Consider the following 27,921-nt stretch of genomic DNA (forward strand, 5'->3'; position numbering starts at 1 on the left):
TTTAAATAAATAGCAGAAGTATCACTAAATTCAGAAAGGGTCAGATTTAATTCTATTAATTTCCTTAATTCCTTCTGCAGTTTTATCTTCACCTTTCCCCAGAACACCACTTTGATCTTTCTCAGTGATGGTAGTGCACTAGATCAGTATCAGCTGTGAATTGGAGCTGGGAAAGGACCACTGCTGTTGGGCTGACCACCTCCTGAGTGTTTCATGAGGAGAGCTCCTTGGGCTTCAGACTCTGGCTTGATGTAAATATTACTGAAGAATTCAGGCATTGCTGGATCTATAGAAAGTAAAATTGTTTATATACAGTACAAGCAGTACTTGAATTTGGAGTACAGTTAAGAGATTGTTTTATTAATGGAAAAGAAAAAAAAACATTAGGAGACTTTAGTTTTAAAATGTACTATAAGATACTGACATTCATAAAGCAGCAGATCAGTAACAAAATAATTCCATGAAGTCACTAAGATGCAGAGCTTTATGTTTAAACATGAGTGTCAGATTGAAATTACATATATCTGTATCCTGGAGTGAGCACACGTTTCTGTGCCTGTTGCTGCCTGGCCATCAGGCACATTAGTCTAGTCAGTCTGCTGTGAGGGAAGCTGAAGCTCTTATAGACAACTCTTCCAGTGCCTATGGTCAGCTTCAGGTTTTTTTCATGTTTGGAAATTCTCCTAAATCCACTGAGCCAACCAATAGCTGTATTTTAAATTATCTTCATTAAATTTATTTCTCTAGTTTGCCTAAAAATACGGGTCATAGTGGTGTGGCTTTGTGGCATAGTGGTGTGGCTATGTTGATCTAATAAAAAGCCCAAACAACCATCCCACCAAAAAAATGCAGGAGTGGTTTACATGGAGGCTTATTATAAAGCTGGTTTATTGCTTTGAACAAACAAAACCACAGCCCAGTAGATGAATCATTGTTCTCTTGTTGCTTGAGAAGGAAATCAGTCTTCCTGGCTTATGCAGCCAGCAGAGTGATTTATCCCATTGTCTTTGATTAATTTTTTGCCCCATAAAAATTAGTCTTCCAGTCAAGTATGTCTTCTTTGTATAATCAGGTGGCAAACTTGAGCACATATTTGAAGACATCTTTAGAATGCAAAAACATCTTTAACATTTTATTCACTCTGGAACCAGTGTTCTCGGAACTCATCTGGCATATTCTTCAACAAAAGTACTCTGGAGCACAAGGAGGGACACAAAACCTGACTGGATGAACTGCGGTGCTCTCTACTACCTCCTGTGTTCATTTCCAAGTGGTTTTTGTTCCAGTTGAAGCTTTCTGTCAAAGCTTTAAAAACAATACATACATGTATCGTATCCCCCATATGTAACATACACATATTCCCCAGTGGTACTTATTTGTGGAACTTGGTTGATAGGTGCAGAATTGGTGTGCACTGAAGATGAGGTGTTCCTTGAACCACCCTGACACAGGCAGCACACTTGGCCTGGCTCTGCAGAATGCTGCCACCACAAAAGACAGGAATTGGAGGAACACTGGGAAAAACCAATCTGAGTCACCCCAGGATGGTAGAGAACATAATCTTACAATTTGATGGTTTTCTTCATTTCACCTCTTCAATTTTATTCTTCTCTTTCTTCCCTTAGATACTATGAGCAAAAGTGGGACAGAAAATGACGCTGAGTTTGCAGGCACTGTGTGCTGCCTGCAGCAGAGCAGTGTGAGCCATGGCTCTGTGCTAGAAAAACGGGAGCACCTGGCCTGGGCATCTCCTGTGGAAATCAGCATTGGCCAGGAGGAGATAAGGAGCATTTTTTGTTGTTAGTTTTCTTGAGCTTTTCAGGATAGAGAAAACAATCTTCTCAGCAAGTCAGCTGAAATTGCTTTGTAGCTTTATTTCAAAAGATAGGTATTGTCTGCTTGTCAGACTGTTGCTTTAAGTGCATTGTGTGTTGGTACCGATGTGTTGGGGGTTTTTAACAATTATTGATAGGTTAGTATTGCTTAGAATCAGGTAGATGGGTGAAAATTCTTAACAGCAGAATAGATTTGTTAAAAAATGCTACCTTAAAAGGGTTCAATTTTCATAATAATTTATATGTTCATCAAAAATACTGAAAATTTCAAAGTGCATTTAATTTTGGCAAATTTAATTGTTTTAATATTGCTATGTAAGGTATTAGGATAGATAAAAATACCACAATACTTGAACTTCTTTAAAGTGAAAGTCTTTGGGAAGTTTTATTTGACAAGAGAAAAGTTTAAGACATGACCAGGCATGGTCACTTTGAAATTTTAGAAATAAAAAGCCCTCTACATTTCAGAAGTTCTACTCTTTGATTTACACTAATTACAAATTTATATTCAGCAGTGACAACAGACCAATGAGCTTGCATTTTGATTTTGATTTTGCTTGCTTGGTTTTAAAATATTTACTGAATACTGAACTCTGGGCTGAATTCATGATAATCTTCAGGATTATCTTTAGAAATAAACTGCATTTTCACCAGTATTTCTAAAATATTGTTGACATTTTCCTAGTGCCTAATTGTAAATGTAAATCATCTTAACAATGCTTTAAATTTTTGCAGTGTAGCTGAAGTACATCACAGGCCAAGAAACAAAAGACTGGACCATTTAGGAGATCCTTGCTTGCAAATACTGGCAATAGAGTGAATTTTACTGGGTTTGATGGATCTCTTCTAGTGTTCCTGTTGTGCACAGACTGAAACATTGAAGTGAGTTGCAGAAGTTTCCAAGATAGCCTATGGTCCACAGAGAACTAAAAGGTAAAATTGCCCTGGCTTCTGGGTTTTAAGGTACCATCCACATAACATGGGAGTGTGCAATCCTACCTAAAATCTTTTCCTTGCCACTCACTGGGGGTATTTGTCATGAGAGGATATTCTTTTGCCAAGGGAAAGGCGAAATGTGTGTTGAAAGTGAAGAAAGTCACACAAAACATTTATGTGCAGTTCTCACATTGGAAGGATTTGGGGATATGTGTGCTGGTACATCTGGAGTCCAAACCATTAGCTTTTCACTTGAAAGAAAATCCCATTGCTGCTCATAAGCAACTAATCAAAAGCCAAACACTTCCAGAAAAGAAGCATGAAGACAAACCTAGGGTAGTGCTATGTTTAAACACATGCAGTAGCTTTGAATACATCACAGATGAAGCAATAGTGAATGCATCCATTGCTTCTATGGAAGGAGATTAATAAAACAGAAATGTCACTACTCAAGTTTTAGATATTAGGAATCCACCCATAGTTGTCCCAGGTGGGCTTCTCTTCACTACAGAGCCGTGCAGCAATTCAAAGCACACTGTCTCCCCCTTCTCCATTTCTGCTATAGCAAAAGTAGTCATGGTGTTTCCATGTGGGGTTTTTCTCTGACTGCTTGAGAGAGTTCTTTTGTACCCACGGCTGAAGGAGAGTTGTCCCAGTGCTGGTCCTGAGCTGAACTCCACAGAGATGACAAACAGGTAGACACCTTTATGTGGTGCTTTAAAGTGGCCATGTTCAGAGAAATAGCTGTTTCCATAATTGAGGTACGTTTCATTAAACCTCACAGTTTTCTCTTTATCCTTTCTTTCTGAGAATCCCACATGGAATGCCACCAATGAGTCTGAAAAAGAAAGAGGAACAGGATTTTAGCAGTGAGTAAGCGCTCTTCTCTCCCCAGGATCATCAGGATGGGAGATAAGGTGAATCCCTATCAGGCCTGATTTTTATATGCTTCTTTGCAAGGCTAGACACTGGAAATTGTTATGTGCAGTGGAGCAGATCAAATGATTCTCTGGAACTCTTGGAAAAGTATAACACTGGGACCACCCAGGGGGAAAAAAAATAGCTCTCTTGCTGTCCCAAAAATAAATTAGTTAAGAATATGTTCTCTACTTATTCAGTCTTAACTACAGTTTTGCAGCACAGCTGCCTAAAGGGGCTGATTTTTGTTGTTATTAGTCTATAGCAAGGGCTGCGATCATAAAAGCCAAATGTTAAAACTGTGGTGGTTGTAATTACCAGATGTTTATGGTCACATGCTTACAGGGAAAGGGAACTGGCCAGTCCCAGTGAAGTATAAGCTGAAAACGTGTCTCTGAAGCTTGGTTGTAAGAGAGGGAGTACGTGCCCTCTGGTCAGTCCTGCCTGTTCCACTTGTGCAAATTACAGCAGTTCATTTAATGCAACTGTCTGTCTCGAGAAGGATTTGGTGCTTTGAGTACACTCCTTCCAGAGCCAAGTTACAAAGTGACAGGGGAAAAAGGAAGCATTCCACATCAGCTTACTAAGAGAAAACCGCTACTGCATTAACATGAGCACCTACAAACAAAATTTGTCTTCGAAACACCTGAAGTTGAATTAGTTCAAGACCAATTTCCTAGCACCTATAACAGGTGTAATTTTATTGGCCTTAACCAAAATACAGCAGAATATTAACTTGCTTCTTACTCAAACTGCTTTTTTTTTCTCTACTCAAACTGCTGGAGGGGGAGGATGTAAGTGATGTCAGAATTTCCCTCCAGCATCCCACAAGATACCTGATAGTTCTTAAAACTAATACCAATATGCTCTGTTTGTGGAACTTGCATCGGGGCCTAGAAAGAAGCTAGACCTGTAAATGAGGAAGTAAAAGAAAAGAACACACCTTTTTCCACAAATTCTGTCTGCACTGTATTTCTTCCACTTATTTGTGTATTTTCTCTATGCTTCTCAGACCTTTTCTTGTCTCTTTGCTTGTCTTGACCTTTCTGTTGCCTTCTCCCTTTTCTGTGCAACATTGACTGAATCTTTGTAACATCCAGACTTATATTTGAGGCACCTAATTCTTCATTGCTTCCAAATAGCTTTTTGAAAGTCACCAGATGTTCCTCCAGATTCCGCTTGATGGTTGCTAAATCTGCAGAGAGAATTTCTACAGAAACGTTGAGTAGCTCAATTGCATTTGCTATTGTATGATTGCAGCAGAGACTTACGTCACCTCTGGATTCATGCCTCTTGATTGCCAGGCTCAGGTGTTTGATATCATTCTTCAGAGTCATGATATCGTTATAAGCTGAGCTCTCCAAGGAGTCATCTTTGGCAGCCTCATAGTTAGGTTCCATGTGTTCTATGACACTGCGTTGACTGCTGACTTCATGAAGAGTTGAGGAGGTTTGTGTTTCCTCCTCAGGGTGCTTAGGAGGCTTGTGAGCATCATGATTATTCTGGTGACCTCTCTCCAAGGGTTGAAATCTCATAAGAGATTCTATAGTCACATTTTGTTCTTGCAGTTTATCTGAGAAGTGTCTGAGAGATTCTTGCAGCTGAAATACTGATGGTATTAGGCTACTAAAATCATCTTCAAAAAAGACATCCAGAAATTCGTGTCTCAGTAAAGCCTCCAGTGCTTCTTCGTGCCGCATTGCGTCTTTCAAAAGAGAGCTAAAAGAGCTGTTGAGATACTTGATGTGTCGATGAATTTCTTCATCTTTCTTCTTCAGCAAGCCTATGTCTTCTGAAAAAGCTGTAACCTGTGACTGAAGCTGTCTGTTCTCTTCTTGACGGAGGTTAAGAGAAAGATGGATGGATGGAATAGCTGAGGAGAGCTCTTCAATTTCACTCTTGAAGAAATCTCTGAAAACTGACTCCAAGTGCTTCATGTGCTTTGACTGGGTATCTTCAAGGGAGTAAGTGCTATTCCTTGGATCTTCCTCCAGTCCATCAGTGTCAGTAGGTACTCTGTGGCAATTGCATTCCTCCATGTACCGCAGCAGGTCTGAATAGTTTTCCTGGAGGTTTGAGAGAGTGTAGTTGAGCTCCGATATCTGCCTTTCCAGTGCTGCATTTTTTTCTTCCATAATAACTGATTTCTCAGCTAAAGTTATTGTAAGATCTTCTGGCCTATACTTTGAGATGTTTTTCTTTAACTCCTTAAACCATCTCTCTAAAACTGCAATATTCTGAAAGGCCACATCTGACTCCATGTAAAGTTCTTTAAGCTGCTTGGCATGCCCTGACAGTATTTCATTCAAATGTTTGATGGTTAATTGGCTGTTTTCATCTTTAGGACCATGATGTAAGGAGAGTTCTGTTAAATTTTTTTTCAAAGCTTCCAATTTAATTTCAAGAAGGTTTTGCTCTTGTTTCATGTTTGCTATGCTGTTATTCAAAGCTAAGAAATGGGACTGCTGTATCTTATGAAGCTGCTTAAGTTTTGTGTCAGTATCTGCCTTGATCATGCTGAGATTATAGTGAATATTAGCCTGCTGCATGTGCACTTTGTTCTCTATATCTCTTTTTGCCTGATCAACTTTCACTATGTTTTCTTGGACTTTTGATTCAAATTTAGTTCCCAGTTCCTGGAATTCCTTCTTGGGCACGGTGCTTTCTTGGAATCTTTCTATGCTTTTCTTGTTGGCTTCCACATCATGGGACAGGTTTCTTACTATGTTGGAGAGGTTCTGTAAGCTTTTGTTGAAGCTTGCCCACATTGGGTTGAAATGTTTCCTTAGAAAATTCTCCACATGAGGAAACAAAACTTGCTGCAGAAGCCTTTCCTGATGATCTGTTAATACAGTTGAAAAAAAAAAAAATAAAGTTCTGCTTTTGGAATACAATCTAGGCAGGTTAACTCAAGTGTTCATTTTTTTATAGTAGTTGCGGTCTTACTCCCCAGAATCTGACCTCATGATAAATTTAAACAATTGCAAAAGTAGCCTATTATTAAATCAGGGTTACTAGGAAGCACAAGGTGTCTAAGAGTGAACAGAAAATAACTTATGCATTGACTTCCCCATTTATGTCTTAAAAATGATGCTTTTGAAACCCCTGGTTGGGATGTTGGTTTTTCCAGTGGCCATAACTGTCCATTTTCTCAACAGTTCTTAGCTGGTGGGTTCTTCTTTTTTTGACTGTGTCATAATGTTATTTTTCTCATGCTTTCAATTCCACAAGGTTATATAGCATCTTAACAGCTGAATATTCCAGGTCAGGAGTAAATAACTTGAAAAATCTGTGAGGTATCTGGACTGTATGAGAATTATACTAAGGCTCAGTTTCTGACTCTAAAGTTCAAACTCAAGTGCCTTGAAGTTCACAGATTACTATAGTCTGTGTCATTAGCAAATGTTTCTGCGGGCCAGTGGCTCACTATGGTAGGTCAAATTCAGAACCCCTTTTTTTCTCATTCCTGTATATGGCAGAAACAATGTTCCAGAGGTGGGTCAAATGTTATATTTTATCATGTAACACCAGTGTGCTATTCCACACATCAGAGTATATAGCATAAGTATGGAAAAAGAACAGATCTAAACTCTGCATCCATACAGAAGAGAAAGAGCCATAGAAGCAGAATAGTAAGATTAACAAATTTTAAATATAAGCAACCTCTATATTCTGTGATTATGGTGTATTCTGAACAGTGCCTTTCCTCTCATTTGCCATTTTGAGTTACTCTTTGGTTCGTTCATTTGCACTGGAATTGCACCCATTTTTTCTCTTGTAGAAGCAACCAGCAGACCAAGGAATATCTGTGATTTTGCTTTCACGTTTTCTTTCTGATTTGTGTGGTTTCACAGGGCCTGTCATGGGCTGATAATTCTGCATCAGACCTCTCACCTGAATTGCTCTCGTTCACTTCTAACACCATGCTTGTACCGTTGTTTTCAAATAGTCTCTGTAAGTCACCTAAGGTGCTGGCTGCTTGATGAATATCACTTTGAAGATCATCCAGTAATGCCTCATGATTTTGAATGACTTCGAACATTTCTCTTGAATCCACTGATGTTGACACTAGTCACAAGATTAGAAAAACAAAGTCATGCAACAGGGTGCAGCGACCAGGTGGCAGGTATTCATGCAAGACCTCTGAGAACACCTGTCTGGTTTTCATTCTGAAAATTTTGCACTGACATTTAGGGGGTCTGTTGATTTCTGGCACCTTAAATTGCAGTTTATCTGCAAGGATTTTTTCCAACAGTGATGGAAACCTAATGTATTCAAATATTTGCAGAGAACTTCAGCTACAACTGCCATGATGGCAATAAAATGCTCTTTTTTAGAAATCTCACCATGCCATAAAAATGTTTTGGAATACTAACTCTTTTCAAGCCATTGACTGAAAGGATGGCAAGGTTTAACAGCCTTGAATAAAAGGAGGGGATGAAAGAGCAATTGAGACATTCCACTGAGGAATTGGGAGCACAGTGTGTGTCAGAGCTGACTCATGGAGGGGCCCTTTAACTGATGTTTTTCTAAATAAATACTTGCGAATTTCAGGTGTAGATTTCAGAATGTGCAATACTTCCCTGAAGCTAATTCCTGAAAGGTATTTAATAGCACTGCAAGCCACACCACTTCCCAGGTGGTAAGGGAGGGTCCTTCATGGTACTTACACTGGTAGGGTGGAGTGCCTGAGATACAAATCTACAGTTTTGTAATTGTAGTCTCCGAGCTTCTGGGGAGCCGTTCTAAAATAGCATTTTCAGTGGATTGTTCTTCTGGTAGATTTTTGTGAGCATGGTGTGCTGTCCTGTGAACCCACTTTGCAGAGCAGGGGGTTAACATCCATGCCACTGAAAGGGGTAAGGCTCTGCACCACCTGGCATCCACTGTTGAACAGACAGCCTTGAAATTTTGGGGTGCTTTGTTGTGAACATTGACACAGCTTTCTAGCAAAAGCCCTCATTTATGTCAATAAATAAATGTATTCTTTCAAAGCTTTCCCAGAGAATGCTTTCACTAGAGAGTTTGTCTATAGCGTATCACTTTAAAATTACAGTTTCAAATAATTTTTTTTTTTTTTTTTTTTTTTTTTTCCCCTCCTGGTCAGTAGTGAGAGGTAAAAGGATTGCAAAATAACTTAGAGCACATACTGTGGTTTGAGAACTCTTCTTCTCGTCCTTCAGTTTCAGTTTCTGGCACCAGAATGAAATTAGGATCTGCAATTGAGATATGATACAGCTGTGAGAATGTTTTAGATGCAGAAACTACTGCAGTTTAGCAAGGCCACACAGAAATTTCATGTGTTGTGTAAATGGTGTGGAGACAGGCTTCCTGGGGAAAGAACAACTTCTCTGGAGAACTTACTTTCCCTGCACTGGAAAACAACCTTGCATACATGGCAGTGCTATGCAGTATAGTGTGGGGATTCTTAACTCATACCAAGCTTTGCTCATAAGAAATTAGTCTATTGCAAATAAATGGGGCTTTTTTCTTTTTGGGGGTCCCATCTAGAGATCTGCAAATTCCTCTTCCTTGTTCCACAGTTACCTGAACATTCTGGTGGCAGCAGCAGTGAATGATGCTGTACAAATGAGAAGATATTGATGGAGGAGCTGGTTTTGGTCAATGAGTGTAATGATAGCGACTAAAATAGTTGCATTGCACTTGGTGATATCTTTCCAATATTATGAGTGAAGTTCACCAAGAGATCAACCCACAAATGAAAGCTATCTATGAAGAAAAGCTAAACCTACAGAGATTTTATTTGTGAAGTCTGTAGGTGAGTTAGACGTAGAGTGTGGAAAAATTTTCAGACTTAGGTTTGCCTTTATTGTTATGGCTGACTTCATTGCTAGAGGGAATTATCTTTTATCCATTTAAATTCCCTTAATTCCATTTAAATTCTTGAATCTGTTTAAATTCTTCTTTTTTGAGTATTATTTGCTAAATCTTGCCAATGCCATTTTTAAACCACCATTCAGTTTTTAAACCACACAGTTTCCTTTCTCTCTTTATTAGCAGCTGCACAGATCATAGAATCATAGAATGGTTTGAGTTGGAAGGGGCCTTAAACACCATCTAGTTCCCACCCCTTCACCATGGCAGGGAACCTCCCTCTAGACCAGGCTGCTCAGAGACCCATCCAACCTGGCCTTGAGCACTTCCAAATATGGGCCACCCACAGCTTCTCCGGAGACCTGTTCCAGTGCCTTACCACCCGCACAGCAAAGTATTTCTTCCTAATATTAATCCATAGCAGAGGTGCTCCTGGACTCTCCAACAGGTCCATGCCCTAAGGTGAGGACCCCAGAGCTGGATGCAGAACTCCAGGTAGAGCATCAGGAGGACAGAGTAGAGGGGCAAAATCCCCTCCTTCAACCTGCTGCCCCCACTGCTTTATTCTCCAGTGCAATGGGTTACAGTAGTTCACTCTAAAGGCTGTTCCTGGAGCTTTCCTGGAGGTTAGAGTCCGGGCACTGCTCCTGCCTGTGCTGTAGAGCTGCTCCCTGCTCAAGGAGCCAGTGCCTTTGCAGCCAGGGTAAGCAGAGAGGAGGAGCAATGCACACTGCTGAGTGAATGCTGCCCTCTTCTCTGAACTTGGACACCTTGTGATTTCCAAGCCAGATGATTTCATCCTGTGAACTGACCATAGAGGCATTTCACATACTAGTGTTGCTTTCTGATGTCACCAGTTTCTACCTGGAATTGGGCATTCCTAGATGGAGTTGCCTAAGATGGACATCTGACAGGCTTTCCAGCAAATTAATACCTTTCTCCATGTGTAATGATTACAAAGGTGCTATTAACAGAAGAGTAAGTAGCTAATGCTATTTAACTATTAATTGCAGCTAATTACAACTGCTCTTGTCTCAAAGTATCTGTGATTTGGGACATAGCAGACTGAAAAAATACAAGGCATCAGTTCTAAAAAAAAAGGAGAAAAATTAGGCAAATCCATTTCTTGCCATTGTGCCTGGCATTTAGTCAATTCATTCCTATACTTGTTCTCCAGCTTTGCTTACCACGCTGTTCACAGTCCTTGCCAATAAATCCAGGGCAGCATTTCCACTGCAGAGACTTCAAAGTCTTCTGTTTCACTTGGTAGACTGGCTTCAGAGCTGTCCTGTACCTGGGGAGGAAGGGTCTGGGCATTAGATTTATTGTAATAGAGTCCTTTGCAAGGACTCTAAAAGTTTGGACTGATCCTGAATGCTGTAGTATTCTGATGGGGTGTAGAGAGTGTTTTATTATTAAACACATTATTCCAAAATGTCACGGCTACGGTGTTTTAAACACCCCTAGAAATAATGATGAGTCTTCAGTACTATTGAAGACATCTTTTAGATATTTCAGAGAAAATTCTGTTTTCTTCACTGGTTTTATTTAGGACACTTACATGATCTTCTGGCAGTCTGGGGCTCCATTTGGGCAGGGCTGTTGGGAGTTGACAATGTACTTCTCCTTCATGCAGGCTTCTATGTATGTGACCAGCCGGGACTGCGTGAAAGAACACCAGTTCCTAATGGAGGAAAAACGTGGGAAAAGAGTTTGAAAGTAGGTCTCTAAGTCTCTGGCTGTAGCAGTGCCAAGAAAAAGTGAAATGCAGAAAGGCCTTTATTTTTACTTTTGTATTTTTTCCCAGCTGTATGATGAGGAAAGTGGAAAATGCTTTCTACCTTCTCCCTCCACTCCCAATTCATTTGTTTTCATTTGAGATGTTTATCTGAGTTTGTTACAAAAGGGCTGATTGTCTGAACTTTGATGTGTTAGTTCCATTTCCAGTCCTTTCATTTTGCAGGAGAAATTTCCAACCTATGATAACCTGTGGGTTAATGTCACTTTAAATGTCAAATTGCCTTTCTAGGCATGTTGCCATTTCAGATGCCTAATGACTGACTCATCAGGTTGAGGCAGACTGCTTCTGAAAACTTAGTCCAACATTAACTCCATTAATATCTTCCTAAGTATTACTTCTTCAAGATAATATATTAAGTGATTGGATTTTGTGAAATGGGCTAGCTTCAAAATAATTACTCCCATCACCTGCAGGAAAATAATTTTGGGGGGAAAAGGTTAGTTTTTTGTTGTTTTAGTTTTATGCTTCTAGCAAGGACAAGTGAATTTTAATAGTCTGATTAATTTTCCAAGTCAGAATTACATAGGCAGCTATTAATCCCAGAGTGTAGGTGAGCCTCTTCCTTTAAAGTCAAGATTTGGCACACAGTGTTAGCTGAAGTTTGATGATTAAATACAAGACCAGAAGGGGCAGGAAGTGACGAGTATTAACTATAATGGAAACAGCTGAACTTTAGGCAGTGTATTTTTAAATGGGAATACAGGAACCAAATCTCCAACTATCAGCATATATGGAAAAAGTTTGCCCCTCTCAGGGAGTTGGTGAAACAATGGGGAACCGAGTCCTGCACAAAAGCAGAAGCTGGCACTGCAGCAGCCAGGAGAAGGGGAGGAAGCTGCAAGGAAGCTGAAAACATCAGGATGGAAGGGCAGACAGCCTGGGCTAGAGGGAACAGTTCACCAGGCTTGCTGGGCCATAGCCTGTTTTACTTCCTTGTTTGTTAAGGAAAATGTGTTTGAGATTTCAGCAAGCACTCATGCAAGCAGAACTCTTCATCTGTTAGAAGCAAGGGCAGGAATCTGGCAGAGGCTGCAGTGCTGGGAAAGCAGGTCAGGGGAGGAGGCTGCTGCCTTTGTTGTGATTTCCAGCCAAAACAACTTGCTTGAGTCGTAGCTTTGAGTCCTTTACAAGTGGCTGGAGGAAATTTTGGGCCGATGATCAATGGGAGTCTTGGTTCTTACAGGACTGAACTAGAAGACAAATCCACAATTTTTATTGAAGTATTACTCTTCCAGAGTCAAACACTGCTTGTGTCAGAGTATAAAACCACCCAGTAAAATCCAGCAGACCAGCACATGTGCTCTGGTGACATCTGCCCCCAAGGTAAGCCTAAGTTTACCAGGTTTACTGTTGCCAGGCTTTAACAGCTATGGCACTTTTCTGGTATTTGGTGTCAGTTAAATAACTCTAAAACAGGGACCTGGTTTGTGCTTGGTTTTGGGCTGTCCTCTCTCATGTGTTTGGCAAGGCATAGCTGGGAGAGGCTTTCCCCCCTCAAATCCTCTCTACTGTTTCCTGGGGAAATAAAGTGCCCAGGCATTGTTGCTGGAGCTCCCTGGTATCGTTGCTAGGTGCAGGATCCCTGCCCCTGCCAGCAGGATGTCTGCCAGATCCAGGCAGGAGTCTGCATTCAGTGTGGAAACCTCCTTTTAAAACAGGATCTTTGGCTTCAGGCTTTTGTTCTTTCCTAATGAAAACAATCCACACCCAGTGAATCATCATCTGGGCTGATTTTTTTTTCCCACTATGCAAGTCCTTCCTAAGAAGTCCTTAGGGTCATGTCAGCCACATAAAGCAGAGCCAAATGTGCACATGCATCAACCTGTGTGAGCAAGAATGAGTGGGACTGTGAGTGTTTTTGCTATATTGCACAGGTGGATGTGCATAAACAGAACAGAAAACACAAGGATTCCTTTTCAAAACATGTTGAAGTGTTGGAGGTACCTGGTGAGTTTCCCAGTTGTAGAAAAGGGGTTATGTTGTATCAGAAATTGAATCTGTGGTTGATGCCAACTTGATGCCTGCTTTGGACAGTTACTAGTATTCTGCAGAATGAATAGGATGAGGGTGGGGGGAAAGGGGGAATATGATGGACTCTCAATCATAACCTCCTTTAATGCTTGTCACAGTTCTTTATGTCCAGTTTTCTTTACTATCTATTCACTAGTTCCCTCTCACGTGATCTTAAAGGTTTAATTTGTGGAACTGAAGGGCTATGTAATACCATGTTGTGGTTTTAATCACAAAAACTTTCAGAGGTTTTGAGTTCCATAAAAATTATCAGAGTTTATTCTTTCCTCAAGTAGATAAGGCCTGTAATGAGCTGCCAAATAGATACATGTGCCAAAGATGAGACTTCTATTGCAGGATTTTTTGCACAACTTGTCAAATGCTTCCTTTAGGGAAACTTTTCTATCTGTAACTAAAAATACTCCTTAACGGGATTAACCTTGAGGGAAAATACGTCATTCTTTAATGTTAAGTGCAACATTGTAAAAGACTGAGAAGGGCTTGATCTAAAGTTCAGTGAGGCATGCAGGACTTCTCAAGCTGTGAAATTTCAAAGAGCTGCTCCTTCACAAATAGCACTTTCTTGAGCTGGTTTCTGGAACACAGCAGCTTTGTGTTCTGCTGCTGCATTTATTCTCCTGTTTGTAACTATGTCACTTCATTCACTGAATATGCAACCAACTTAGCATCCTTTGCTTTTATTCTCTTTAATACAGTTTCCTCTGGTGCAAACTTCTGCTGCCAGGAAGAGAGAGGGACAGAGAGAAGCTGCTGTGTGAGGAGAGCAGAAAAACCTTCCCTGTAATCTGGTGAACAGTAACATTTATCACAATGCTGAAAGTTAGAGCAGCTCTTAAGGGAATCCTAGCAAATTCAGGGCTGCAAATGTTTCATTTGTTCAGTGGCTTTTCCTGGTTCACGTTGCAAAGAAATGAATCCCTGTTTTTTTAAACCAGGAAAAAAGTGTTTTAATAGTTTTCTTTGCCAGCTTGTGGTATTGTTTGTTAGGGTTTTTTTTCCCTAGACTGCATTCTAATTCTGAATTTATCTTATTAAATAGAGTCTTCACATGCATCTATTCACTTCTGCCTAATTCTGAGGCAGAGTAGGCAACTGTATTCTTATGTCTGAGGTTAAATATATCTGACGACAAAGCATTCTGTATTTAAATAAGATTCAGCAAATGTAGGTTAGCTCAAGCTCTTTTTATTTGAATCTTTCAGGTGTTTAGAAACTGATACGAAGATGATTTTTTTCCTACATTGGATCTAGTTCTGCTTTTACTGAAATGTAGCAAAATGGAGGCAGTTCTTTCTCTGATTCTAGGATTTGACTAGGCCACCTTATGTCATAGGAAACAAAATAAAACCCACAGAACCAGGAGAAAAGGTTAGATGGCTGCTCTGCAGTAATTGCTCTGCTCAGATGAATATGGGGTAGTGTCTTTCCTTCATACAGACAATTACAGCATGTCAGTGAGTGTGAGTAATGCTCCCCAGCTCAGCAAGGGGCTGACACACTTTAGTTCTCTTTGCTACATGTTCTCTTGATTGGCACTGCAGTGCATAATTTTAGATGTTTCCTAGGTCAGTGGAATTTTTGCCTGAACAAAAGCTTCAGGAATATGGGATTTTTGGGATGTTTTTCATAAGTTTTGTTATTCTTTTGCCTGTAGTGGTCCAACTGTTGTCCTTCACCATCAGTTTCCTCAGGTTTCTATTCTCAAGGAAGTATCTATAATTACTTTGAAAACTGCCTAGCCATGCCTGTGTCTACTACTCACATTGTGCAAAACTTTTCAAGACCATAACATTTTCCTATGCAGCACAAAAGGCATCAGAATAGCATAATTCCTGCTTAGTGTGCTATAGGAAGGTAGTAGAAGACTGTTATTTCAGTTTAAACAAGTCGTTTTCCACTGACTCGTACAGAATGACTTCTGATTTATATCAATTGAAGAAGAATATAAGAAGGAGGCTTTAGCTGTGGTTGTTTTTTTCCTCAGTGCAGTATTTCAGTGACAAGAAAAAGCAGCCTCAATAAAACAGAAATAAAGTACCACATTTAAATTAATCTAAACTAAAGCTGTGTGTGTCAGTATTGAGACAGATGTATCTTTTTCTATTTTATGGAATACAGAAAGTGTTCAGTTGTTGGGGAAGGCACTGGCTCTCCAAAGCAGCATGGTGTGCCACTGGGTTTTTAATTAGCAGACAGGTGCTGCCTGGTGGTCTGTCAGTGAATTCTCCAGCTCTTCCCAGGCAGCCAGCAACCCTGTATTAGAATCAGACAACAGAAACTCTCATATTTCTCCTTCTTTCCCTCAGGAAAATTCCTAAAGGAAGTAGAACTCCCTCTCAGGCAGGGTCTGGCATCTTCCCGTGTCTCATCCCATGAAACACCCTGGTTTTCACTGGGCTGAGAGCAGATTGATTTACAGTTCGCCCTAACAAACTGGAATGAAAAGAGTGGCAAGGGTAGTTTCAAACATGTGGTTTCCATGCAGTGCTGGAAATCTTCCAGGATCCTGAGTAACCCATGTTGAATGCAGTGTGTATTCCAACAGTTAAACTGTTAGCTGTTGGGGTAGTCCTGTCCTGAAGGACACCCTAAACCATAGTGCAGTGAAGACTTTCAGAGTAAATGCAGTCCTGAACTGGGAGCAAGAGTTCAAGGAACAGCAGACTTGGCTGGGAGCTGGTTTTGAGCCAAATCCAACTGCTGTACAAACTATTTTAGAGAAGTAAATGCAAGAGGATTTTCCTCTTTGAGGGCATCCATAGCCATTACCTCATTTCTATTATTCCCCCTCAGTGGAAGCCTTACAGCCCATTGAGAGGGCAGCTTAGACTTGGATTTTATCCTTTGATTCCTGCAGACTTAAGTTCACCTCTAGTACAGCCTGATCACTCCTTTGTCAGACCTCATCTGGAAGCAGGAATTGCAGCCAGTGGCCACCCTTTGGCACACCTGTGCTGGTGCCAGGGAGTCAAAACTGCTTGGGAAGCCAAGTTTCCCACTGGCACATGCTCAGGGTGCAGGCAGCGTGCAACAAAGTTTGCCCTGACCGAGTTTGGGGCATGAGGGGAGATGTTCAGGGCTGCCCACTGGTCACTTGTTCAAGGAGCTCTGACCTGCACAAGCAGGAAGGTGTTGGGTCCAGGTGGTGATAGTGCTGACAGTGATTCTGTGGCTATGCTGAAACAGGAGCTCCCTTGCTATCTGCTGAAGAAATTCATAGCTGCAGCGTGCAGTAATGATCTGTGAAACAAATCAATCCCGTGGGCACAGAGGGTTCAATAACTCCTGCACTGTGTGGAATGGAGCTGTGTCATTTGCATCAAGCAGGCTAATGGGGAGCTATTCCACCTGCAGCTGAGCCATTCAATGATAACCAAATATTGGAGAATTTCCTGAAGTCCTGAAAGGAGCCAAGTGCCTTTGATAGGAAACCATTGCTTCTGTTGATGCACTTGGCACTGCCAAAGCTATTGTTGAGCACTCAATGGCTGTTCCACTGCTTTGCAGGATGTCGAGGGGTGAAGGTCGCTTTTAGCTGCACTACATCCAAGCTGTTTTATTTTAAGCATATGTTCTGTGCCCCTTTGATGGAAAATTTCAGTATCCCATAAGCTTCCTACAAAAGCCCCTGCATTGTTTTGAAGAAATAGATGAGTCAGTGTGAAACTGGTCTTAATTGAATTAATGGATTCTTCCTATAAAAGCGGACAAAAAATAATAAGCTATTAAGATTGAACATTGACTTTCCTTAGAATAATTGATTAGGGTTTTCTCTGCTTGTGTACACTTGGGAGGATAGTCACATGTTTTGGCACACTGGGTAGTCATGAGAACAGGCCTGATTCTTTGTGGCTCCTTGATGTGGAGTGAGAGGAAGAGGTGACTCTTTTAGAGAGATAACAACACCCCTGGCTAACATCAGGAAATCTTTCTCTAATCAAGGGTGACTTCAGAGAATTGTGTGTCCAAAACTCAAAATATATTAGTGAAATTAAGAATTTACTTAAGCTGAAGATTTCTGCTTTTCCTATTTAATAAGTCGGGTGGTAGAGTTTGGGGACTTCTAAATTTTATTTTTCCATTTTTTGCAGGTATGTTGTTAAAAAAAAAAAAAAAATCCCAGGAGATGACACTGTGTGTTTGTGAATTAAGAAGAAAGAAGGAAAAATGAACCTGCCCAGCTGCAGGGCAAAACCAGAACTGGGGCCACTTGGCAATGATTACACTTCTGGAAACAGAAGTTCTGTGAGACTTTGGCTAGCTGGGGAAGCCAGCTGTAGTTGCTGTGCTCCTTCCCATGCCAGCACCACTGGCCACTTCTCCCTTACAGGGTGAGCCATCCACCTGGGAACTGGCTCTGTCAGTGCTGTTACTGAGGGGGTGGTTAAAAATAACCTCTGCTTTCTCCTAAGATTATTTTTAGCCTGGAATGCTTAAGTGATCTCGTTTACAGTGTTGCTTGACAGACAGGTCAGGCTAACAGAGTACAGGCAGCTTTGGGCTTTGCTGTTGGAGCTGCATGTGCCTTTTACGTGCTTCCTTTGTCTCAGTTTCTTTAATGAAATACAGCACTAAGTGCATGAAATCTGAGTTGTGAGCCTGACACGTCTCTTAATTTCCCTTTTTAATTCTACTGAAAGTTTTGGGTACATGTGAATCCATTTACCTCAGCAGTAGAAAAAAATAGCTGAAGTCAAACCACAGAGATACTGGGGAGAAAAGCAATATAAAAGTTGATTTCCTTTGGAAAGTTGGCTTCTTTTGATAGTTTTGATTTTGTACACATGCAGACACTTGTCCAGTTGAACATGCAGAACTTCTCCTATTTGTTCAGATACAAGCAACAGCTGAGATACTAAACTGTTACCTAGTTCTTCCTCTAAAGGCCAGTGACTTCTTACTGATTTATATTTTAAAACTCTTACATGAGAAATCTTATTCTTAGAGGAATTAGCAAAATAACATATCCAAATATTTGACTGGGATCTAATGAGTCATTTCATCTCACATGTTGGAACAGAAACCAGAGGATTCTGATTAATACCCTGCAGTACTTAGTCATGATGGTCTCAATTATTCAAATAACTGCAATATGAAAAATGATGCTCTACATTTTTAAAAAATACAGGAATATTTTGTTACTACCACTATTCCCAATACAAAGGGAAAATAAGAAGTGGCTGAATAAAACACATATTACTTTTATTTTTTTTTAAATAATGGTAGTCCAAACATTGTCACAAAGACCAAGTTACCATAGACTTTGTTTCCTAGTTCTGCAAAAAAAGTATTTTCTTATTTCAAAAGCAAAGTAGATGTGACACATCATTTTGGTAGAAAACTATTCTCCACCATCATGGACTTTTTTTAGCATGTCTGTCATACCTTTTTATGGCATGTCTTTCTTTCCCTTTGTCTCTCAATTGTATTTAACTCCTGATGTTTTTCTTCTCGTCCTGAGATATATAAACCAATTTCTTGATATTTTTTTTCCAGGGAATGTGTCACACTTGTAGGGAGGAAATACCAGATTCGTGACAACATCTTGTCTGTGCCTAGCAGGGTACTGCAGCCACAGCAGCTGACAGGCATGCTCTGAAGGTGTGTTGATTCAACCATTTTAGAATTTGGAGTGTGCCTACAAGAAGAATTGTGATGTCCACTCTTATTCATGCTCTTTCCCTTTACTTTTAGATACAATTCCTCTCAAAGGCTCGAATTTCTTTCCTGAGACCTAGCAGCTTCCTGGCCTTTTGTGTGCTGTGTGACAGCTCTACAAAACAGCAAATACCTTAAAGCTACTGCCAGGCTAGATTTGGATTGTCTGGAGTCATCCACATAGCTTTATAATTGGGAAGAATGTTATGATTTGACTCATTATACAGCTATCTCCATAAAAGAAGGAAGTATTTCTCTCCTTGGGAGGAAATTAGGATGAGTCATAGCTGGTATTGAGCTGAATTAGACAAGCTGGTGCTGAACAGAGCTACAGAGCCAAGGAAGGAATCCTGATTAGGACAGTATATTACAGCATCATGCTGACCTTTTTACAGCATTGAATTTTCATAGTACTGGGAGTTTTCAGAACGTTTTCGGCATTTCAACCAGCAGTCAAATGATTACCACCTTGCAGAGTAACTTGGATGCCCAGAGTACCCCCTGGGCCTTGTTTCCTTCCTTTGACCATGTCTGAACTGCATTAACCAGGAGTTGGTTAATTAACAGAGCATGTCATTATCAAACTCTACCTATCAGGAAGCCTTGCAGGCTTTAGGAAGTGCCTTGGGCTATTAGGGTGAGGTACAGATTTTTGGGAAGGTGTAGTATGAAGGACAGCAAGATTTTCATACACTCACCATGCTACATGCAGAAGGGAGGCCTTAATTTTACATGTAGATGAGATCAGAAACAAGATTGCATTCTTCAGTTTGCATGAAAGGGAAGCATGACATGAGCAAGGTTTTATAGTCTCTTTCCATCTCACTTTTTTCCTTTCCTCAAGAGCATTTAAAGGGAAAAATACCAGGGCATCCTAAAGCACTGAGCTGTGAACAGCACTCAGAGTGCTGCTGTTTCAGCTCTTCTGAATAGGGTTTTCCTGTACCCATCCATCAAGGCCATAAAAGATTAATTCACTGTCCTGCTTGGTTTTCATCTATTTTAAACATTTAGAGACCTACTTACATGCCCTGTAAAACTTATACAAATAGGGTATTTCTAGTGAAGTACATGCCTTTTGCTCTCAGAATGACTACTCTTCTGCTACAGATTACCATGAAAATAATTTTGCTGGCATGAAAATCTTTGGAAGGGGGTGGGGATGTGAAATTTGTAGTAATTTTCATTCTTATTCATTATTTTTTACTTTGTTATATTTACTCCTCACTATTTTTATTTTACTAACATCCTGCCATTACCTTTCCCTCTCCATTTCCAAGGCCCGAGTCTGCAGGCAGGCACAGTCTGCTGATGGGCAAAGTTTGCTATGCTCAGCAGAAATAATCAGCATTGGTTCATGACAAGAAACAGTCAGTAAATTAACTTCCTCTAATTCTGCTTTGCCAGAGGTAGTGTTTTGGTTTATGGCAGAACTGGGAAGCTTCACCTCTGCTAGGTGTGTGCACACCCCTAACCCCCATTCTGCTGCTTAGGTTAAGCAAAGAGCTGGTCCCATCTGTAGTTTCATCCTCCACAGGCAATTCAGCTTTCTGTTTGTGTAGTTAAAGCATTTAAACCACTCTTGTTTGGCTATACATTGGCCCCTGAAATCTAATGTATTTTAATGAGAAACTTCAAATGAAAACAGTGCTGTATCAACAGAATATAAAGTATCAGAGAGGATTGCACTCATGTGTAAGACAGACATGCTGGGGTACTTACCCATTTCGGGGCTGTGGGCTCGCAGCTTCCAAATCCCCTCTCTCTTCCTGATGTGAGGAGATCACACTTGAAGGGTAATCTTGAGTATCCTCCCTGAGCCCTTCTGCCTCCCAGTAACCTTCTTGGCGTGGCAGAGGAGCTCTCTGGGGGTGTGCAGAGGTCTCATGAGCTGGTGGCTTTAAGCTGTGCCCGGAACCATCACGATATCCATGATGGTCTGTGTGTTCCACCAGCTTTGCCAGTCCTACTGTACTACAGACCAGCAAAAGCTTCACGAGCATCCTGGGCTTCTTCCCCCCCAGTTACACCTGCCTCTTGTTCTTTTCTCTGAAGCTCAGCCTGAATTACTTCAGAAATTCCCTGGCAATATTCTTTAACTGCAAAATTGGAAGAAGGAAGGAAAAAAAAATTAGTAACAAAGAGCGGAAAGAGCTTTCGGCCCTCCCAGCTACTGTGGAAACGTCCGTGGCTGTTGAACAATGTGAGCCTGGTTCCTGTGTGGGGCTCAGACGTCTCTGACAGGGGGGAAAATGAGGTGGTAGGAATATAGCTTATTCAAGGAACTTCTGAGATGGACTGCCTTCTAAACTTATCTGTGAACAGGAACTCAGCTTTTATCAACTGCCTTCTCTGTCAGGCACAGGAAAAGGATGTTAGCTTAAAGGAAAGGAAGAGAAGAGAAAAGAAAGGAAAGAAAATGCTGAGTGATCTAACAGACTCTCATTACTGCCAGAAAATGTCACCGACCTGCCTGGTCCAGTGCTGCACATGGAAGTTTTCCCTACAGTTTAAAGGCTGAAATACCTTGGCTTTAGCAGCAGAGTATTTGTGGTATGTAGAATAAATTGCAGGCATTGAGGGATTCAGGGCAAATAAAAAAGTAAAAAAGAGCCTACAAACATCCATTCTTCTGCGACCTTTGCAAAATAGCTCTGTGAATCATAGTCTGTTCTCATCAAAATGGAAGATTTTCATCAAGTTGTCCTTCAGAGAGGTCAGGATAATTGAGCATTTTTAAGAATTTCTGTTTGGGTTGTCACGTCTGGTGTCAGGCCTAATTTTGTTTTTTTTTTTTGTATTTTTAATCAACATTAAAAGAAAAACTACTAGCCAAGAGCTGCTGTCAAGAGCTACCTGTTGTCACCACATTCTAATAATAATTTTTTTGTAAAGTCTGTGGAGGTTGCATGTCATTTCCTTACTGGTTTTGCTTTGCTGGTGGTGCTGCTTTTAGTTTTGTTGCTTTCATTAACTGTGTTTCTTCTTTCACTGTCTTGCAGGGTGACGTGCTCTGGCATTTTAAAGAATGAAGTGAAGTAGGATGATGCTCCACTGACAAAAGAAGTGGGAATGCAGGACTGCTAGATCATCTTGCAGTGTGAATGGTGAGATGATCAGCCCAAAGTTTAGTATGTCTTGCAGAGCATTAAATGTAAAGCTTTTATGGATTTGTTCCAATACCAGCTGAAAATAGAGGAAAAATCTCTCCAGGATTTTGGAAGGCCTTGTTATTAAAGGCTATGAATTTGCATCTCCTTATCACTGGCTGGATTTGCACCCCTCTCCTGTTGCCCCTATTTTATGCTTAATGGAAAGAACATAGAGAAACACAGAAATGCCCTTCCTGACCTGTGGTAGACACTGCTGCCTAAGAGCAGTGACAGCAACATACGGGGCCAGGCAGGGAGAGATTTTGCTAATTCTAAGGGAAAACCTGTTCTGCTGTAGCAGTCACTTCTCCAGGGAGATGAAATTACAAGGTCTGGACTGAAGACTGAAAAAAAATTAGCAACTTCCCTCTGTTCCTTCCTGCTGCTTTTATTTCTGAATTGTGTGCATCCTGCTGTAACACATGTCAATGTGTGAATATTTCATGAGCCATGTTTCACCTAGAAATGTGCTTTTCTCACAAGTAACTGGATGTGACCTAAGCATTATATTTGGTTACATATTAAGACCACTATCAGGAAGGAACTGAAGCAAACATGAGACAAAACAAGCAACAGGCTTATAGCCTGACCTGCAGTGAGATCCTGGCTTGCAGAGAAGTGACTGCTGCAGGTATTGAAGTCATTCTTCATGGTTGTGATCCCTCCCAAGTGGTGGGGCAGTATTTCTCTGCCATCCTCCTGGCTCAGAATATCCGCTACCCCTCCAGGTGCAAGAACCTGTCCTCAGTACCTTTGTAATGGTGCTGCCCTGTGGGTGCAGCAGGCACAGATTTGCAGGTTAATAATTTAGCATGATGGTTTTTTGGGAGTGGTTATGAAAGATGCTAAATATGGAGCGAGTCAAGGGATGAAGTCCCTTTCCTTGTGGTAGGCATAGCATAGGATGCTGCCATGAACACATGAAAGACATTTATTATTCAAAGGAACTTCCTTACTGACCAGTAGCTGAGATTTATGTGTAGCAGCTATTACAATTTGTGGTATCTGAATAACACGTTCAGGTTATACTGTTGGTTCAAAACATCAGATTTGCTGGCAGAATGAGCTCTAAGTTTTCTTTATATCTGTAGAGGAGCAGGTATGAGGAGTGTACCTACTCAGGAATGAGATACACCACAACTTTGCCTCTTTTTGTGTGTGTGTGTGTGGTTTTTTTTCTTTTGTGGTTTTTGTTTGTTTTTGGTTTTTGTGAGCTGCTGCCTCAGAATGGAACCAGGGAAAACAGAGATATATATCCTGTAACAACCTGCTCATTACTTTCTGAGGTCACTGTCTACTAGGTGGTATTTACTAGATGAGAAAGACATCTGTGCACCAACATCAGTAGATATTTGGTCACTCTTCAGTTGCCTAGTTTAGTGTTGGTGTACCTTACAGAGCTGGGTACCACTGCTCTAATGAAAAAATGGGTGAGTTAAATCAATTTAAAATATAGTTTGGAACTTTATTTGGAAAGTATTATTGTGAAGTATTATAGTGAAGTGGTACTCCAAAAATGTACTCAAAACCCATTCAGTAAGGATGTTATATTAATAGTGGTGTGGGGATCTTTGCACATGCCCTGGTGGTTCTCACAAGTTTTTAGTGGTTCTAAGAAAGCTAGCCAAAAGATATTGTTCCTCCACTGCTCATCCCCAGTCACCAGTGACTTTTTTTTCCCCTTGTGCTCTTATTAATGGAAATAGTTGTGCTCTTATTAATGGAAATACTTTTCCTCCAAGTTATTTCTAGGAAGTTCTTCCTCAAAGTGTTCAAACTTCTTCAGACTTCAAGCTAGACTTTAAAGAGTTCATGTTTCCAGTTACACCAGATCGATCACTTATGCCCTGGGATCTTGCCAATAAGTGTCAGGAGTGCTCTTGCCTTGTCTGGTAATTCTAACCACTTCCATTAAACACAGCTCTTAACCCCCTCTGATATTGCCTGCCCCAAAATTTCAGTGTCCTGTTTGCAATTCCATAACCAAGTTGTCAGATGCCAGCACCATCTCCTGGGTAATCTGCTTGAGGTACAAAACCTCATCTTGGCCCCTTTCCTTTTGTTTAGGGTCAGAGCCCTGCAGCTACAGAGGGATAGGAGGTGGGCAACCTCAGAGTAAACAGTGCCAAGCAATGCATTTGACCAATGGCCTGTCTGATAAATGGCTTGGCTGTACTTGGGAAGCAAATGCTCTGGCTGATGCCGTCAGCATGTCTCTGGAGAAACAGCCCTTAGAAATTCAGTTTTCACTTAATAGATTCTGATGAATTCGTTTGTTTCTTTTCTGTCTTTCCAGATTCACTGCCTACTCTGTAAAACTCTTAATTATAGACTTAAATTACAAATCTGTGTATTTAAGAGGAAAAAAACATCCTTGAAAAAATGTTTAAGAAGACAAGAAAAGATGGAAAGCAGGTGTTGCTTTAGATTCTTATATCCCAGTTCCAAATCTCTGAAGCAGACTGAATAACTGAAAAGATTTTATGTCTAGGAAGACAGTGTTGTTGATAGCAAGCACAGCAAGGGGATAACTTCTCATTAGGCACTGGGATTTAGATCTGGAAAATGCTGTCTCATCCCTTGCCTGCTGCCGATGCACACTCATGCATGTGCAGCTGCTCTGGAGGAAGAGAGCACGGGGAGAAGAGTGTCAGGAGGGGACTGCAGGGCTAGAGAGCAATTCCTTTTGCTGGTCTGTCCATCAGAGGGAGAAGATGAATTCTTGTTGCCTGTATTTTTAATGGTTTGCTCAAAAGCTCTCAGTGGTATTTGACAGCAGAGATCAGTCACGGAAGATTGCTGTACTGGCAGCACTCTGTGCACTGCATGTGGCTCATCCCTGTGTGTGTTCCTGAAAAATGGCTTGTTCCTGGTTATTCATTCCCTGGCTAAGGAAATTAGCTCATTACCTATACAAACATACATGCAGGGATTCAAGTCCTAAACTGTTTGCCATAGGATGTCAGACAGCTGCTTGCTTTCGTTAGGGCATGGAAATGACAGATCTGTGACAGTTCTCCTTTCTGCATTTTGAAGTTTTCAGAAATAGAGAGAGGAAGGATTTTTGTTTATACATAGCAAGGTTCGATCCTGTTAATGTTAGTATTATTCTTCATAAAAGAACTTCCTCAACAAAGGATATTTACCAGCCACAAAAGCAGTCTGTCTTTCCTTTCCTTACCTGTCTTTCAAACAATATCATATACAATTTAAATACTTCAATAGAATATGACCAAATCACACTCCTTTCATCCAGCAAAATGACTTTGTCAGCTGTTAGTCTTCAGCATAAGTTCATTGTTAAAGGACAAGGTTAAGGCTTTGTGGGTGGAGTAGCTTGCAACTGGGAAAATTCAAGAAGGAAGAGACCCAAATTAAGTAAAATCCTGTTTAATCTGTTGCAGACACAAAGAAAAAGACAGTAGAGGACAGGGAATGTTCTGCTTTGCATTCTTTTCTTTGCCTTGAATCATTGCTTTGGGAATATCTAGACTTGAGTTAGAATTCCTTGTCCATATTCCAGAATTGCTGGTAGACATTGCACAGACGTGCTTTCAGGTGTCAGCCACCAACACCCAGGGACAGGTGGAGGCACAGGAGAGGTGGGGAGCTGCTCCTTTTAGGGGAAGTTTCAAGAAACTTTGCTGTTATCAAGCAAGAGACTTGGTAGCCAAGTCTGAGCAGCCAGAATTCAAACTTTAAATGAACAGCAAGTGGATGGTTTGTCATTGCACAAGTCAAGACAAGGCTTGCTTTCAGTATTATGCAGTTCAGCCAAATGTCTTTGAGTTACACATTTGTTTACAGTGATGTAGCTTAACGGCTTCTCCTAGTGTTGCAAGGCAGAAAACAGAGAAAAAGAGGTTGCTGCCAGGTGAGATAGGAACCTGGGGTCTCTGAACTGCCTGCTGGAGGCCTTTCTCTGCTGATATCTTACCAAGGGGAAACCTTGCCAGGCAGAAAGTTAAGTCCCTAACAAAATCTTAAAGCCAAGGTAGCTTGTGTTAACTCTTGTTGTTAGTTTTGTCTGAGGTAGGGTTGGCCACAAACTGGGACTGAATCCTCTGCTTTGAGTAGGAGGATCCTGCAGTCACCTGGAGGTGGCAAACGCTGAGGAGCCAGTGTGGATGCTTGCCCTGTATAGATTGCCTACAATGTTGTCTTGAGTTCAGAGCTTTCCTAAAAAGGTTTCAAGGTAAAACAATGCCTGTGCATACTGCCTGCTGCCTGGGAGGGATCCAACAGCATTGAAATGTGTCTTGTGAGCGCTTTCTCAAGGTCATTGGGACAGGAGAAGGCAGGAAAGGAGTATCCCACTTGAGTATTGGCTAATTCAATCTGGTGATGATTCATGTTTCACATCCCAGGATGGCTTGATATTTCATGTATTTGTTACCTTTTATAGCAATGCAAAATACGTAAAATTGAATTGTACAAATCACAATGACAGAACAATAGCTGAACGAAATCAAGATATGCTTTCCACTCAGCCTTATCAGCCTTGGGTGTTCTCCTGAAAATACCAGTAAAACTCATAACCCTGGGAATGTCTGTGCTCTGCTATAATGGTCTTTGAAAGACTGGTGAAAAAGTAAATAGGCTCTGAGCAATCCCCAAAGATGGTAAATTCATTTTTTTAAACAAATGTAGTTAAAAGAAGACTCCTGCCTGTGCCTGATGAAATCAATGGTAGTTTTGTGACTGGCTCCAGGAGCAGTGAGGTTAAACCATTGTTGTATGGCACAGTAAGGTGCAGATATCTTCAGTTTGAGAGCACCTTGAGAGGAGCACCAGCCATAGCAACAACCACCTAGGGGGAATTTTGACAGATGGTAAGACAAACCTTTTCCACCTCTGACTGCTGCATTCTGGATCTATGTGAGCTCCTATAATAATTGGTATGCTCTGCTGGCCTTCCTCTGATTCCTGCACTTTTTAAAATTAACAATTGGCAAATTCATTATTCTGACAGAGATTTGGCTCCTTTATGTTCAGATGGAAATTTGTTCTTCATTTATAAGTAAGGAGACTTAGTTGTGAGAAAAGGATTAAGAACTGTATATGTTATTTCTCAGATCAACAGCTTTCCAATAATTTTAGTATGGGGTAAAAAAAACACTTCCAAAAACTGAATAATTATTCTTAGTTCCACAGTAAGAACTGTCTGTGTACATGTCTGCATGTATGTACAGATACATCATTTTTTGTTCAGACTTTTTTCTGTGTAGTCCTTCCCCATCTGACACTTCCAGGCTGATAATTTGTGTACTTCATGATGTTGTGGTGTGCTATCTTTCCAAAATGCTGCTCAGCCTCTGAATTTCTTATTCTGTTTGCCTGGTGCAGAAAAACAGCCAAAGCAGGTTATGCTTTGAGCTCAAAGGCTGATGCAATGTGGCTTCCATAGTTTCACATCTGGCACTATTAAAAACAAATAAATAAAAAATCACTTTGCTGCATCAGCAGATGCTTTCACAGCTGGCACTGAACTTCATTTTGGTGGTGGGGCAACACCACTTTTTGGGCCCCACTGATTTGGGCCACTTAGGATCTACTTGAGAAAACACTTTAACTTGAGTTTAACTGCATACATTAGGATATCCTACTGTGATTAATGATCATGTTTTGGTATTTTTTCCTAGCCAGGCCTTGAGGCTGGATGGATCCTCTGTAAAATTTTCCCAGCCAGTTCTGTGCTGGCTGTTCTCACCCTGCTGTGCTCTGCAGCACCAGCTCTGACGTGAGGAATGGTTTT

At 40.8% G+C, this 27,921-nt stretch overlaps 1 protein-coding gene and 1 long non-coding RNA gene across 3 annotated transcripts; one reads left to right on the top strand and one right to left on the bottom strand.

Moving 5' to 3' along the window:
- Window positions 1-332: 332 nt before the first annotated feature.
- On the bottom strand, window positions 333-21,305 carry MMRN2 (multimerin 2). 2 transcript variants are annotated; one of them, XM_012574436.5, is made up of 7 exons: window positions 20,737-21,301; window positions 11,086-11,208; window positions 10,712-10,818; window positions 8,840-8,905; window positions 7,584-7,757; window positions 4,633-6,531; window positions 333-3,609 (listed from the first exon to the last, which is right to left on the bottom strand). In XM_012574436.5, exons 1-7 carry the CDS (start codon window positions 21,015-21,017, stop codon window positions 3,221-3,223), a joined length of 3,039 nt encoding a protein of 1,012 aa, XP_012429890.5. In that variant the 5' UTR covers window positions 21,018-21,301; the 3' UTR covers window positions 333-3,220. The 2 variants fall into 2 exon arrangements, with proteins under 2 accessions (XP_012429890.5, XP_030132575.4); XM_030276715.4 differs by lacking the exon at window positions 7,584-7,757 and having other exon boundaries at window positions 20,737-21,305.
- Window positions 12,705-15,419, top strand: LOC140684475 (uncharacterized). The gene is made up of 2 exons (XR_012056791.1): window positions 12,705-13,272; window positions 14,052-15,419. It is a non-coding gene; the product is annotated as an uncharacterized lncRNA (long non-coding RNA).
- Window positions 21,306-27,921: the final 6,616 nt, after the last annotated feature.

Source organism: Taeniopygia guttata, chromosome 6, assembly GCF_048771995.1.
Source record: "Taeniopygia guttata chromosome 6, bTaeGut7.mat, whole genome shotgun sequence".
Lineage (NCBI taxonomy): Eukaryota > Metazoa > Chordata > Aves > Passeriformes > Estrildidae > Taeniopygia > Taeniopygia guttata.

What these genes read in the sequence shown, in the direction of transcription:
- MMRN2 (XM_012574436.5), bottom strand. Translation starts at nt 21,017, where the DNA reads ATGCTCGTGAAGCTTTTGCTGGTCTGTAGTACAGTAGGACTGGCAAAG. An exon ending in AGCCCACAGCCCCGAAATGG is followed by an intron (nt 11,209 to 20,736) that starts GTAAGTACCCCA and finishes TTCCTCCATTAG; the next exon opens with GAACTGGTGTTCTTTCACGC. An exon ending in AGAAGAGTTCTCAAACCACA is followed by an intron (nt 7,758 to 8,839) that starts GTATGTGCTCTA and finishes TCTTGTGACTAG; the next exon opens with TGTCAACATCAGTGGATTCA.